Source organism: Pteronotus mesoamericanus, unplaced genomic scaffold, assembly GCF_021234165.1.
Source record: "Pteronotus mesoamericanus isolate MK-2021 breed Mesoamerican mustached bat unplaced genomic scaffold, CSHL_Meso_final scaffold_167, whole genome shotgun sequence".
NCBI lineage: Eukaryota > Metazoa > Chordata > Mammalia > Chiroptera > Mormoopidae > Pteronotus > Pteronotus mesoamericanus.
The window spans coordinates 4,950,100-4,964,848 of NW_026555308.1; the positions used below are offsets into that span (position 1 = coordinate 4,950,100).

General features: G+C 39.9%; 1 protein-coding gene across 4 annotated transcripts in view; it reads left to right on the plus strand.

The window, feature by feature from the left end:
* The window catches only part of RBFOX1 (RNA binding fox-1 homolog 1), a 1,461,257-nt gene that overhangs the window by 235,289 nt on the left and 1,211,219 nt on the right, over positions 1–14,749 (plus strand). For all 4 annotated transcript variants that reach the window (XM_054589559.1, XM_054589558.1, XM_054589557.1 and 1 more), the window contains exon 2: positions 14,401–14,463. In XM_054589559.1, coding sequence (XP_054445534.1) covers positions 14,401–14,463 — 63 coding nt within the window. The remainder of the gene's footprint in view (positions 1–14,400; positions 14,464–14,749) is intronic.

The following is a 14,749-nucleotide window of genomic DNA, read 5'->3' on the forward strand; positions in this document are numbered from 1 at the left end:
CTACTGGCCCAAGTCTGAACTCAGTTATTTGCAGTGACTCCGAACATGGCCTTTGGAGTCTGATGGGTCTCTGTCAAGGGCATGGCTCTGCTTCATGTCGCTCAGGTGTCTTTCGGTCACCAGTTTCTCTGAGCTCAGTTTCCTTAGCTATAAAGCTGACGTTAACAATACCTACCTCACAGAGTTACCAGGGACACTCAGCTCTTGGTTAGTTCATGTAAAGCATTAAACACAGTGTAAGTGTTCCTTACATTGGTGCTGTTGTTAGGAATGGCCCCCAAAATTCCTCTGTCTGGTCTCATCTTTCTAGGTTGTTTGCCTCAATAACTTTCCTACATCTTGGCTCCCAAATTTTGCTCAGGGTTCCCTTATATGCCACGGAGTCTCATGCTTCCCCTTGCTTAGCCATATGTTTTATTTAAGCAGCAATTTGTCCACTTCTTCATGCTCCCCTTCTCTGACTGATGAACAAACAAAACCTAATTATTCTCCATGAATCACCTCCATTGTCACTTTGCCATATATATTTCCTCTACCACCACCCTTCCCCTAAGTCAGAATGTGCCCCTCTCAGTTTCTCTGCTTGGAACCTGATGTTATAGTTGCTATATATCAGTTCTTATTAATATGAGATTGTTTAAAAACTGGAGTGTTGCACTCATCTCTGAACCTTGAACTGTACTTGGCACTATGCTTTGATGGTTTTCACAAAGTGGAAGCTCAAAAAGTGTCCCATGCATTATCAAGGGGATGCACACATTAAAATGAACAAAAGTAATTTACACTATGTACTTTTAAAAACATTTACTTCCTCTGAATTGTTACTGAAAAAATCCTTGAGGATTAAAAATAGAACCTGAGGACTTTGGAATGTAGAATTTTTTTCTTCTGCTTTTTTAATTAAAGTTGTAGACTCATAAAGATGCCTACATATTTTAAATCTGAAAGAAATTATGCACATCCAGACTCTAAATCCATGTCGAAGAACTCAGAGTTTCATACACATGAACTGTTTTTTTAATGGTTTCACATGGTACCAAAGGATGTAGACCATTGGTGAAATTAAGTGAGTGTTTTTATTTATTTTTTTCCCATTTGCCTGGCTAAGAGTTTGCTTTAGGATTAAAGACTATTTTCTTAAGTGACATGATCTTATTTTTATTAAAGGATGTACCTTTATTAACATACTTTTTTTGGAGCATTATGAGTTCTAGTTCCCATAGAAGTGAGTAAAAGGAACTGATAGGGTCGATGTGAAGATTTTTCAATGAAGAAAATATTACAGGGAAAGTGTAGGTGAACATGATAATAACTACACTATGGAAAACCAATAGCCAAGTGCTGGAAGCAACCTAAGTGCCCATCAATAAATGAGTGGATCAAAAAACCCTGGTACGTTTACACAATGGAATACTACACAGCAGAAAGAAAGAAAGAAAGAAAGAAAGAAAGAAAGAAAGAAAGAAAGAAAGAAAGAAAGAAAGAAAGAAAGGAAGGAAAGAAAGAAGGAAGGAAGGAAGGAAGGAAGGAAGAAAGGAAGAAAGGAAGGAAGGAAGGAAGGAAGAAAGAAAGAAAGAAAGAAAGAAAGAAAGAAAGAAAGAAAGAGAAGAAAGAAAGAAAGAAAGAAAGAAAGAAAGAAAGAAAGAAAGAAAGAAAGAAAGAAAGAAAGAAAGAAAGAAAGAAAGAAAGAAAGAAAGAAAGAAAGAGCTACTACCCTTCGTGACAGCATGTATGACACTGGAGAGCATTATGCTAAGTGAATTAAGTCAGGGGGTGAGAGACAAATACCATATGACCTTACCTATAAGTGGAACCTACTCAACAAAACAAGCAAGAAAAATATAACCAGCAGCATTGAAAGAAAAAAAACAACAACAAACCAACAGTAATGAGAGGGAAGGAGGAAGAGGAGTAACTGGGAAAAGAAAGGGGAGAGTCAAATCAAGGAACATGTATAAAGGACCCGTGGACAAAGCCAAAATAGGGAAAGATTGCGGGTGGGAGGTGGGGGCGGTGGGGCAGGGGAAAGTGGTGGTGGGAAAATGGAGACAAATGTATTTTTGAACACTAAATGAACACTAAAAAAAAGAAAGTTTAAGACAGTGCCTGGAACTTAGTAAATGTTGGTGTCTACTCCATCTGGGACCAAAACCTAAGCCTTCAAACAATAGAAGTTGCTAAACTTTATCAAATTTATCAAGAATTATAATACTTGCATATAAATCTTAAGCATTTTACATGCATTATCTTATTTAACTCTCGATGGAATCCTATGGTGTAGGTACTGGTAGCCACTTACTAGGGGAAGATGCTGAAGTTCAGAGAGGTCAACATATGTCCCAAAGCCAAACACAGAAAAAAACCTGAACCCAAATTGTGCTTACTGAAGGTCTTGAGCTTTTACCATTATATGTTATTGTCTATCATGACAACACCAGGGAAGCAATGATTTTTGTCTCAAAATTTCCTGTATTTCTTGTGGCTAAGTCTATAATATTTATTACTTACTTGAAATCATTTGTAAAGAAAAGATAAACAAAAACAGGTTTGGATGAGATCCCACATTAAATATGCAACTTCTGATGATTACCTGATGTGGCCCTTGGAACATTTACAAAAAACTTTTCATAACTTTTGTTTAGTTTTATTACTTTTTCCCACTTGGAGATGTTGAGTGCTGTATTGATCCACCTTTCTGATGAGCTATCTTGCCTTCATTTTATTGTCTTTGCTTCTCTGGAAAATTGTACCAAATGGCTTGATGGGTTTTTACTGAACATGAAGGATTGACTATCGGGAATTTTCTTTCATCTCCTGAAATCTATTGAATTTCTTTTAAAAATTAGATGTTCCCTTCTGACTAGATGGGTTTTATCCATTTTTGCTCATTTTTAAAAATTTTTTAGGGGGGATTGTTTGTGGGGAGACAATATATTTTATCTTGGACTTGACTCATGTTGAGACTTGTACACACACTTCTGGGGTGTCTTTGGCTATTGCTGTCATTGATTTTCCTTCTTATGAGAATGGACATAACTCAGATCACCTGGAGAAAATAAAAGAGCAGTTTAAAACAAGAATATCCAGTCCCTCCCTTGAACAAGGAAGCAGGCTCAGAGTTTAGTCATCTAATCAAGGCCAAAAAGTTAGTTAATAGCAAGAATGGGATTAAAAATTTACACTCCTTTTAGTGACTATTTAGAAAACTATTTTTAAGCCTTACATTTTTCAGAATAGTGAATTTTTAGATGTAAAGAATGTAACAATGCATCTTTGAAAAGTACCATTGGTGAATAAGAAAAAAAATGGTATTACCAGGAAAGGTACTTCATGTATTTTATATGGAGGTCTCTCCCACCCTTGGGGGCAGGCCCAGCCACAGTTATTCTGTTGGGATCTTTATACATAAAGATAACTGCACCAAGCTTGCCTTGATAGTTTTACCATTTCCTTGTGATTAACATTCTTGAGATGATGAGACCAACTTGAATTTTCACTGTAGTCATGAGACCTTTCTTAGGTTGAAATGAATTCTGATAAGCTGATTATCTCTCTGAAGAAAATATGTCCACGTTTCATAGTTTAGTTCCTATCATTTTAGTGCCATTTTTATTCTGAGACTTCTTCCCTGGTCTGAATTAAATAAGGTAATAAGGAGCTCTGGAGTCCAACACATATTAAATAGATTTTTTTTTTTTTTTTTTTTTTTTTAAGAATTGAGACCTACAGGGTAGAGGATGGGTTTTCTTTATGGTCCATTTTCTTTCTCCATGTTGGAGTAGGCACTGTTAGCTAGTTTCCTTTGCTTTATAGAGCAATGAGTTATAATGCTCAAATATAAAGTGTTCTCAGTGGTGTAAATAAAGCAGTAATCTGAGCAAAATACATCACACCATGTACTGAGGGTTGTTTTTTTTCTTTCTTTTCCTTTTTTTTTTTTTGTCTCTTTTTTCCCCTTTTCTACTACAGTCTGGTTTATGCTCCTGTGTGTTATTGACACATTAATCTTGGTAATAGAAATGGAAAACTACTTTTCATTGAGAAATAGCTTCAAAGTAAAAGATGATTAATGAACAAAGGCATCATGCATTCCCAATGATGTGCTTTGTGTCCCAGCTCTATAAATCTATCTGTATCTTAACCTATTGCGAGCTTTTGGATTACTGTATCCTTTCTCCATTTTACTTCAGTGGAACTGGTTGGTTTAGCCCCCAACTGACTATGTGTCATGGAAGGAGGACAGTTAAAATCACAGGGAGGATCTTCCTCATGGTGCCACGTGCCTGACAAGGAGGTTCTGAGAGCTCTAAGCAATGCCTGCTGTTCAGGGAAGAGATTGTTACTTAGAATCACTATGTCTGAGAGATCTCTGTTAGTAAGCATGTTGCTCACATCTATTCAATTTCTCTTTCCAATGAAAAAGATCAACAAACCTAGTGAGATGATGGGTAATAGCCAAAGCAAATTGCTTGGGAAGGGATGATCCATTAAGTAGAAGTTTCCTGTGTGTGAGAACAGATCCTGGCATCGTGGCACCTCTAAACTCTTGTAAAAGTACATTGTTCCCTCTTAGGTCACCCCATGTTCTCCTCTTGGGCATCACAAGCTAGTGATATCTACCTGGAATGGGAACAGTCTCTTTGAGAGCTAATATAGTGTAATCTAATCACCAGCCAGATCAGAGTTTAAGTTCTAGTTTCTTTGTGGGAATTTACACAAATACTCAACCACTTTGAGTATTATGCTTCATCTAAAAAATAGATAATGGTACCCACAGCATAGGGATTAAATGGTAATTCAACAGAATGCTACATGAAAATTGTTTATGAGTGCATGACAGAGGAAGAGTTGGATGCTTCTTCTTCTTATTTTATTATTATTATGCTTCTGTTATTGTTACCATCATATATACAGTCACATACATATGTCTCTATCTGTTCCAAATAGGTACTTACTGAATTCCTTTAAATCACAACATTTTTCATCCCTTTGTTTTGTATTTGAGATTGTCTTCAATTTAGGAGGGCTTAAATATGATTAGAGTAGGCACAACTCTTTGAACACCAACTTTAGACATACTCTAAGTTGTTTCCTATGTTATCTCATTTCGTCATTATAAGAATCCACTAAGAGTAATTTTTATTTCTACCTTATACACTCAAGAAGTAAGGTCCAGAGCTGTAAAATAATTTACTCAGGGTTACACAGCTAGGAAGTGCTGAAGTCAGGATTTGTACCCAGATAGGTACAGACTCCAAGGTCAAAGCACTTCCTTTATGCATAAACTCGTCTCTTCAAATGTTGTGATCTGTCTTCTACTGACCCATAAGAAGTTGGATACGGGGTAAATAGGGAAGTTGGGCTTAAAGAAAGAGCATTCAGAGCAAGGTGGTTAATGAATACTTGGGTCACAGATGAAGACCCTTGGGATGCCAGAAGAAAATGCGGTTTCATTCTAGAATTATTCACTCATTTATTTATTCAGTAAGCAAATATTTGATGAGTACTTTTTTCATGTCAGATACCATGTTAGGCCCAAAGCACTTGGTGTAGAACAACACCCTCAATGTCCAAGTCCTCATGGAGTGTTCTGTCTAGCAGGAGAAAGAGATACTAACCAAATGGTTATGTTCTGTTATGTAGCTATAGCTGAGATAAATGCAATAAGAAAAGAGCCTGTCCTATATTTTCTGAAGAGAGAGATCTGGGAGACTTTGCGAAAGAAGTGATATTTGAGCTCAGAGTTGAAACCACGCAGAGTAGAAGCCATTGGGGGTCTACTTTCTCTTCAAGTTTTGCTCCTGGAGCCTGGTGAGTTGCAGGTGACACTGAGCCCTCTCCATTATCACATTTCATGCATTTGAAGTAGCAGAGCTTCCTGTGTCAAATTTCTGCCAGGGTTGGTTTTCTTCCCATCCTGAGTTTTTTATGTGAGAAGTTGGGTGGTTTCTACATGGATGAGATCCTTTGGTCTCCTTAATGCCAAGTTTGTGCCAGGCCAGCCCCAGACACTGATGAATGTGGGTAAACTTAGTTCATTTGAACTCAGGAACATTTTCTCAGAAGGCTCATTCTTCTTGATGGAAAAGCTCATTGCCCATTTCTATGACAAGAAGAAGAATTTTCATTTTTCATATGATTTTGTGCAATGCCAAGAATCAGCCAGGATTCCTATCCTTTTTTTTCAGTCTTTTATTGTTCAACCTAAGAATCTGTCTGCAGGAACCAAAAATATTCTTTTTCTCTGATTTACTTTGCTCTGCCCTATGGTACCTCTAAAGAAATGTCAAAGGCCACAGGAAATCCCTCTCTTTTTAAACAGTGGAAATGTAGATTTCCTTAGGTTCATGGTGGGATTGGTAAAGGAAATTATTTCAGGGGATCTGCTATGTGTGAAGTAGGGATTCACATTTTCTCCTCCAGCTAGAAATGAGCCTCAGGGCCTTACCAAAGAGGCCAAACTGGGCAACATCTCTATTTTCAAGATAGGTATGCCAAATATTGGTTAAAATCATGAACTCTAGAACCAAAAAGAACTGAATTTGGATCCTGGCTTTGCTGATTACTAGTGCTAAGACCTGGGGCAAGTTCTTGAAGATTCTTAAATGCCTAACTCATCATCATCAAAAGGGAAATAATGGATATTGTGCCTGGAGGGGTTTTGTAAATAAAATGTCTGCTACATGGCAAATGCTTAGTATTGGGTAATGATCACAACAGTCATTATTTATTTAGATTTTTCTGAACTTGTATGTCAGCCTTTATATCGGGGATAGCAATATTTTTCTATAAAGGATGAAATAGTAAGTATTTTGGGGGTTGTGAGCCATAGAATCTGTCACAGCTTACTCTACTATATGATGGCATGAGTACAGTCATAGATAATACACAGGTGAATGATCATGGCTGTGTCCCAATAAAACTTTATTGGCAAAACCAGGCCATGTATTGGATTTCGTCCATGCTCCATAGTTTGCCTTTGATCCACATGGCAGTTTTCATTGGCACAGTTGGCTGGGCTTGAGCAACCTGACAGCATGATCATGAATAACTCATCAAAACATATGCTATAATTAACAAAACCCACTAAAGCTAAGCTTAGCCAATAGGGCACTTTCTTGGGAAGACACCAGTATCTTGTGCTCATCCTCAATATAGGAAGTTCAGCAGGGCATCAGGAGTAGTGGGTAACAGGAATGCTGTCTGGAACCCAGGGGTAAAGTAGGACATGCTCTCTCCCCTTCACTCTGTGAGGGTTTCCAAGAAACTTTATTTTTTTGGCTCTGCACCATATTCCAAGTCTCTAAACTGGGCCTAGTCATAGGTTCATCTCCTCTTTGGTTACACAAGGGGAACTTAATGGTATTTCCCAGTTGAAAGCACATACCTGTTTCCCTGCACTCTATAGAAAGTTTTACATTTATAGCGATTGAAATAATCAGGTCTCATGTGTATATTTCCTTTCACACAGTTACTGTCACATGCTTTGAATTCCATGTCCTGTCTTATGTACTTGCTGGAAAAAAATAATATAAATACACCTTGAAATTTCCCTAGAGTTCAGCTTCTCTTTTCATACCAGGTCTAGCTAAAGTTTGGAGCAGAATAAAAAGAGCCTCATTGCCTTCCACACACCCTGTTATTTCTGGTGGGTTCAAATATAATTTCTCATAGAAGGCTGTGGTGCCTTTGCTCTTTCTGGCCTTGAATCTGAGAGTCTCAGGATTTCTTTGGAGTACACACGGCCGCATCTTTTTGACAGACAGTGCAAATTAAAAGATCCAGTAAAGCCCAGGAACAGGGGACCCAAACTTGGCCCTTGGGTTTTCATTTACAGTTAGGCACTGCAGATACAATTATTGCTGACAGGGAAGCAGAGGCTGGTGGCAGAGTGCGTGTGACAGGAGGCTCATGCCAACCCGTAATTGGGAGGATTATTTTTAATCAGAACATACCCTACAGCCCAAACATTAGAAATCTCCTGTAAGGCCAAGACAGGAAATTAAACACACCAACAATGAACTTCAGAGGGAGGTGGTGTGCGGGGTGTATTATCGTTAGTCTCTCCAAGGTCCCTGGAGCTTCGAGTAGAAGTTTGTTTCCCTAGGGAGGGAGACTGGGAAGACTCTTTCCATGGAACAGTCACAGATACTCTACCTGAGCCTTTGCTGGATGGCTGAGTACAGCCAAATTAAATGCAGCAGACAGACTAATGAGTGCTTACTGCATTTAAACACTATGACAAGTCAAATATAAGCCTTAGAGTGACAGCTACAACTGTAGTTCATCAGTAGGGAAAGAGCCTCATTAGGTCTTTATTTTCAGAGATCTAAAATTTCTAATAAATCTTAAACCTACTGTGTGCCAGGGGATGTGTTGGCCACTGGTATGCTTGGACTCTGCTGTCATAGTTATTTGGCTAATTTTACCTATTTTGCAAAATTTTGCAAAGCACACTCAGACTTTGTTTATTAGAAGGACTGTGGTTGACCAGGTAGGCATTGTTGTTGGCATCTGGCATGATAAACATTTATTGAGTAGCAATATTATGTTGTGATTATGTTGTGTAATCTTCACCCCACCCTTCTGAGAAGGTCATTATTATCCCCCCTCAATAACTAAGAAAACAGAGGTTGAGCAGCTTGGCCAAAGTTACATAGCTCAATGAATGGGAGCATTGGATTTGAACCCAAGTCTATATTCAAAATATGTGTGGTATTGTCACTCATGAATAAGGTGAAGCCCAGCTTGGGGCTCTCGGGTGATGACAGTCCACTGGAGAGGAGAGACATAGAGACAGAGGTCTATCAGTGATGAGCGCTCAGAGACACTAATGGAATTCTGAGCTTGGGGTAGTAGGCGATGTTCACTGTACTTGGGGGGCTCAGAGAGGGATCAGTGAGGACTTCCCAAGCACATGGAAAATAGGTACATGTTTACCAGCCAGACAAAGAAGGAACAGAGTCTCAGACATGGGTACCAGCTGGTGCAAACGTGTGTTGATATTAGAAAGTGTGGAGCATTCAGTTTGAGCTTAGAACTATTAGCTCTTGGATTTTGTTCTTGTTCAGCTTACTCACTTACATTCAAGTGATACAAGCGGGGGTGGGGGAGGGAGAGAGTATTTTAGGAACACTCAAGCCAGAAGCCAGACATCTGATGTGGGAATGGGTAGGATGCAAAAGAAGATGATGTGGGAGACGAGTCTCCCATGCTGCCCTTGCTGTGTGGAGTGCCTTTGCATAGTCACAGTGGGGATGGTGCTGTAACCCATAGCTCTCCTTAGAAAACAAACCACACATACAGTGAAGTGACCTACTGGTTCTGAGTCTGGAGCACAGGGTGCATATCAGACCTTGCAGCAAATCCAGGGACACAATGAATCATGTTCATGGCCAAGTGCCACTGATTTGATCATCTGACAGCAGTAGTGACCACTGGTCAGCATCTTGTGTTATATACTGAGAGTCACTGGGTTTCCTTGGGAGGGTCTCTGTCTTCAAACTAAGGGGGTTGCATGTACTTTCCACCATGGTTCACTCTCCTCCTATCTCAGGTGTGATTGTCACTAGCTTTTCCATGTTCCACCATTGCCAAATAGCAGGTAATAAGCCCATATGGTACTGGCTGCATTACTCTGCTGATGTGGCTTCAGGACTCTTTCAAGGACAGTTAAACTCCGGACCACCAGATAAGGTCAGGCACTGCTGAGAAACTTGGAGACCGTGTATCCCATCACAGTTATTAATGTTCTCAAGATATAGCTGGCTTTTCTGAATACAGAGCTGGTAGAGAAACCTCCTCACCCCACTCCAAATGGGTTAGATGCCACCTTCGAGATCACCAGTGTCTTTTTTTTTTTTTTTTTTTTGACAAGAAACAGAAGCCCATTCAGAATAGCTCAAAAATGGGCGTATTTATTACATAGCAAAGGAGTGAGCCTCAGCACTGAGAAGAGGCAGGGAGTGAGGTCAGTTCCTTGAGGGACTGGCATCTTGAGCTCCTTAGTGATCAGCAACAATGCGGTCCCCAACTCACTCGGAAGCTTCCCTTCCCACAGCCCCTCCACTCTGCCTATTCTCTCTGACATTCTTCTTGCTCCAAAGCCTGGTTTTTGTTTCTCTCTCTGAGCATGTGGCACAGAACAGTGACTCCACAATTACTGAGTTCTCAGTTATAGGAACTTAACAGTGCCTTTCAAATTCCTGGGAGAAATTAAACCTAGATCTGATAGGGTTTCATCCCTGTTCAACAAAGCCCTAATGGAGCCAGGATCATATACCACAGATATGATCTCTGGTATGACTGGATAGAGGGAGGGATACCTCTTAGAGAAGCTGCATAGGCACCCAACTCTGTCTGAAGTTAGCAACTAGGAGAGCAAGCCTACCTTTCCTGTCTCCCTCCTTCCTTTCTTTGTCCTTCTCTCCCCTCTACCGCCCTCCCTTCTACCTTTCCTTCCTCAGGCAAATATTTATCAAACACCTCCCATGTCCACAGCAATGTGGTCAGAGCTTCAGTTAAAATGATGAACAGACAGACACAGCCCCTGCCCCCACAGAACTAATATACTGGTGAAAAGGCAGATTTTAATCAGATCATTTATAACTGACTACTAAACGATAGCTGTGATATGTGCTCTGAGGGAAAGATAATGGGCTCCTGAGACTGGTAGTAGGGGTTTCCATCAGGAAGGAAGGATGAATGTTAGTTAATTGGGTGTTAAAACCATCCCAGGTCAGAGATACAGCCTATGCAGCTTCCCTGTGGCTGGTGAGCAGTGTAGGGTAATCCAGAAATGGAAGGTCCCTCAGGCTTGATGAAGGAGGTGCCCATTCACTAATTAAAAAATAAGGCTGGAGCTGTGACCAGGAGCACAGCACATGGGGTGTCAGACTGTCACAACGTAAGGGCTCCATCCTGCACAGAATAGGAAACCACCAATGTAGGGATTAAACAATCAAGTCACATGGGTGCATTCACATTCTGTGAAGACTATTCTGCCCACTCCATGGAGGGATGAGAGGTGCAGCCTAGAGACAGGAAGAGATCCTAGCAGCCAATTTTGGGGACACCTGCAGGATGAAGCCATCGATGGCAGAGTCCATGGAAGTAGCCAGTCCTATTTACAGTCCAAGTTACCAACTGAAATGACACACAGCCTGCCCAGGGTCATCGGCTTCAGTGTTTTGGAGGTAAATTGGTTGGCTATTTTGTGCACCCACTTGGGTGGAGTGCAGAGGTAACTGCAACTAATAGAGGATGGGAGTGTTCCCCTCCACTCTGCTGGGCTTTGTTCCCAGGCCCTGTTGTGTTTCCTTCACTTGCAGCTCTTTAGGCCCATACAGTCTCAGGTGAAAATTTCATCCAGTTTCACCAGGGCCCAAGATTCTCCCTGGTTGCAAATTGCTGTTTAGGTAGTTTGCAAGAGTAATTGCAAACTCAGGACAATCTTAGCATTTTTGTTGAAACTATATCATTCCTCTGGAACTCTAGAGAACATCTTTGATTTTTTTTTTCTTGCAGTTTGGTGCCATTGCTAATCACTGTTTCTATTCTCACCTTGTAACAATGGTTCTCAGTCTTTGTTTTTGTAAAACAATCCACCTGGAGGATTTGACAGATTCTTATTAATGTAAAGAGGGGTTATAAAATTCATTTCAACTGTAGGTTCAATTAAAAATAAATATAAAGGTGTGGGCATAAAGCTGACATGGGCATGAAATTAACATTATTATCTGGACACCAACTATGAGAGCGCCAGAGAAGGCCATGGGTCGGAGAAAACCTCTTTCTAGAATGAAGTTCCATGCCCTTCCTTGGCACTGTTACACTGTAGATCAAGGAGGAATGCTTTTTATGCCATCCAGTGTAGTGAGCAGCTGCTAAGACTGGACACTGTGCCAGAGGATAAGGCTACTGAGTTGAATAAAACATTGTCCTTGCCCTCTAGGAGTTCACAGCCTGGGCAGGCTGAGTTGACAGTGGGTTAAAAAGAGGGTATGATTCTTTTTTTTTTAAGATTTTGTTTATTTATTTTTAGAGAGAGAAAGGGAGGAAGAAAGAGAGGGAGAGAAATGATGTGTGCAAGAGAAACATGGACCACTTGCCTCTCACATGCCCCCAACTGGGGACCTGGCCTGAAACCCATGCATGTGCCCTGACTAGGAATCAAACTGGTGACCTTTAGGTTTATGGGGCAACACCCAACCCACTGAGCCACACTAGTCAGGACAAGAGAGCACATGATTCTAGTTAGGATTATGAATAGCCATAGGGCCTCTGAACAAAATTTAGTCCAGCAGATTTAAAAAGGTCAATTAAAGCTGTAGAGATAAGTTCACATTTGGGTGGACCTTGAAGAATTATTTCTTATTGGCCCAAATGAAGGGCAGTTCATGAAGAAAGATGTGACCAAAGGGCTAGAGGTATAACAGTGCCTGTGTCTTTTAAGTAATTCAGTTTAGGTAGATCTTGGAGTATGGGAGTTAGTGAGTGGAGGAATTGACTGGGTCAGAATAAGGGCAGAGGTTAAGAAGATTGAACCTGATCCTAGGATCAATCATAATTATTAATATATAAAAGGATGCATGTAGATATTGATAAAAACCCTGGGATTAATACAACTATTATTTACTGCTACTGTATTTTGATGATGATGATTGATGATATGATGATGATGGCACAGATAATTCTCTGAGGTATGCTATGAATTTATAGAAGATAAACATATAGTTTGACTATTGACTTCCTAAATGTCCTAATTCCTCTTCCCAAATCCTGTTCTTCTACTTTATCTGGTTGCATTCCTCTCGTCATTTTGGTCTTAGCTTTATTGCCACTTCTTTGGTGAAGCCTACACCAACACCCCTGACCAAGCTCTGTCTTTCCCACTGAGCTGTAGGCACCAAAAGAACAGGGTCTGGCATTAAAAAGAACGCTCAAGAAATAATAAACTTTTAAACAGCATTGACTTTGCAACAGGCACAATGTTAAGTACTTCACATATATTAACTCTTAATGCTCACCTCAATTCATTGAGGTAGGTATTACATTTTTTTCCATTTTACAGAGGAGGAAGCTGAGACAAGTAAAATTAAATGACTTGTCCATAGTCACAAAGTTAGTAGGTAGTGGAGCCATGGATGAGTGGGATGAATGGATAGAAGGAAGGAAGGAAAGAAGGAAGGAAGGAAGGAAAGGAGGGAGGGAGGGAGGGAGTGAGTGAGGGAGGGAGGGAGGAAGGGAAGATAAGCACTATCATTACCATTCTCACCACTTATCATGGCCTCCCTAGACCCAGGTTTCTCTTTCTAATCTTTTAGAATTGCTTGATGTTCTGAGATTTTCTATTTTATCAATCAGTGAGCTTACCAAATGTGAAGTATAAAAAAAGAAAATGTCCATCATATTAAGAAAGGGAGCATATTTTCTAAACAGATATCTGCAAATAATATTTATAATTAAGCTCTGAAACTTTTGCATTGCATTGAGTTGTGGTATAAGTTGTATCACTACTTTGTAGGAATAACTGAAAGAGTGCTTAATCAAGATTCCAGAATGCTGCTAACCAGGGAGTAAGCACGCCAGGGTCAACTGTCTTGAGTATAGAATGCCATCTATGTCTTTCAGCTCTATTAGTAAATCTTTTTTTCTGGTTGGTGATGACCTTTCCCCCAATTCACTGAATTATATATATGAGATTATAATGGCCATTTGCAGTTCAGGTGATATTTGGTTAATTTAAATATTAGTGAAAACAAATCTTACTCCTGATTGCATGATGATAGATATGTTTATGAAATTTATTATTGATGGAGCACCTTATATCACAATTTTATTCATTGTAAATGAAGTCACTTTGAACTTTAGCTATCATGGGATTGAATATTACAGGATCTTGGAGTTCCAGAGTTAAAATGGAGTTTAGAGTTTATTTCCTCCCACCTACCTCTATGCAGGAAAATCCACAATAATACTTCTGAAAGATTGACCTCCAGATTTTCCTTGAACACATCTTATGACAAAGAGCTCACTGTATAAGACAAGAGTATAGCAGAGTGGTTCTAAACTTGGTGTCCAATGGCCTAAGTTCAAATCCAGACTCCACTACCTACATGCATACTTTGGGCAACTTACTTGAGTTATCTGAGCCTCAGGGTCCTGTTCTGCAGTAGAGAAAACAGTCACACCTCTTAGTGAAGTGTAAAAGGATCCCATAAAATCTGTTTACAAACTTGATTTAATCATTTTCACCATCATCATCACTCATTGTTAAATTCATTGTATGGTCAAGAACTTGTTTAAGAGGTTAACCAGAGGTTACTATGACAAAAGAGATGCGGACACAGTTCAAGAATATGTTTCTCAATACTAAAGCCTTCCTTCTCTTCTTCCCAGGAAACTGCTCAAAGAACTCATGCAAGTGGAACTTACAGCTTCCTTGATCTGGCTCAGCATTCAGTAAGTGCAACCACTTTTGAACATTCATTACATAAAATGCATCTATTTCTTTGATCATCTTCTCTATGAAAAGCTCTCTGCAACCAGCCTGAGGTGTCCGCAACCACTTTGTTGCCTGCCTGGGTCTTTCTTTTCCACAGGGCTGCATTGGACTCAGAGATGAGATGAGAGTTTGCTCACAGAGCCCCAACAATGAACATAGGAAATATGTGACAGTGTGGATTGGTTCACCCTCTCATTACTGGCTGGGGATTAAATTAACTGTGTGTTTATTTTCCTTTAGTCC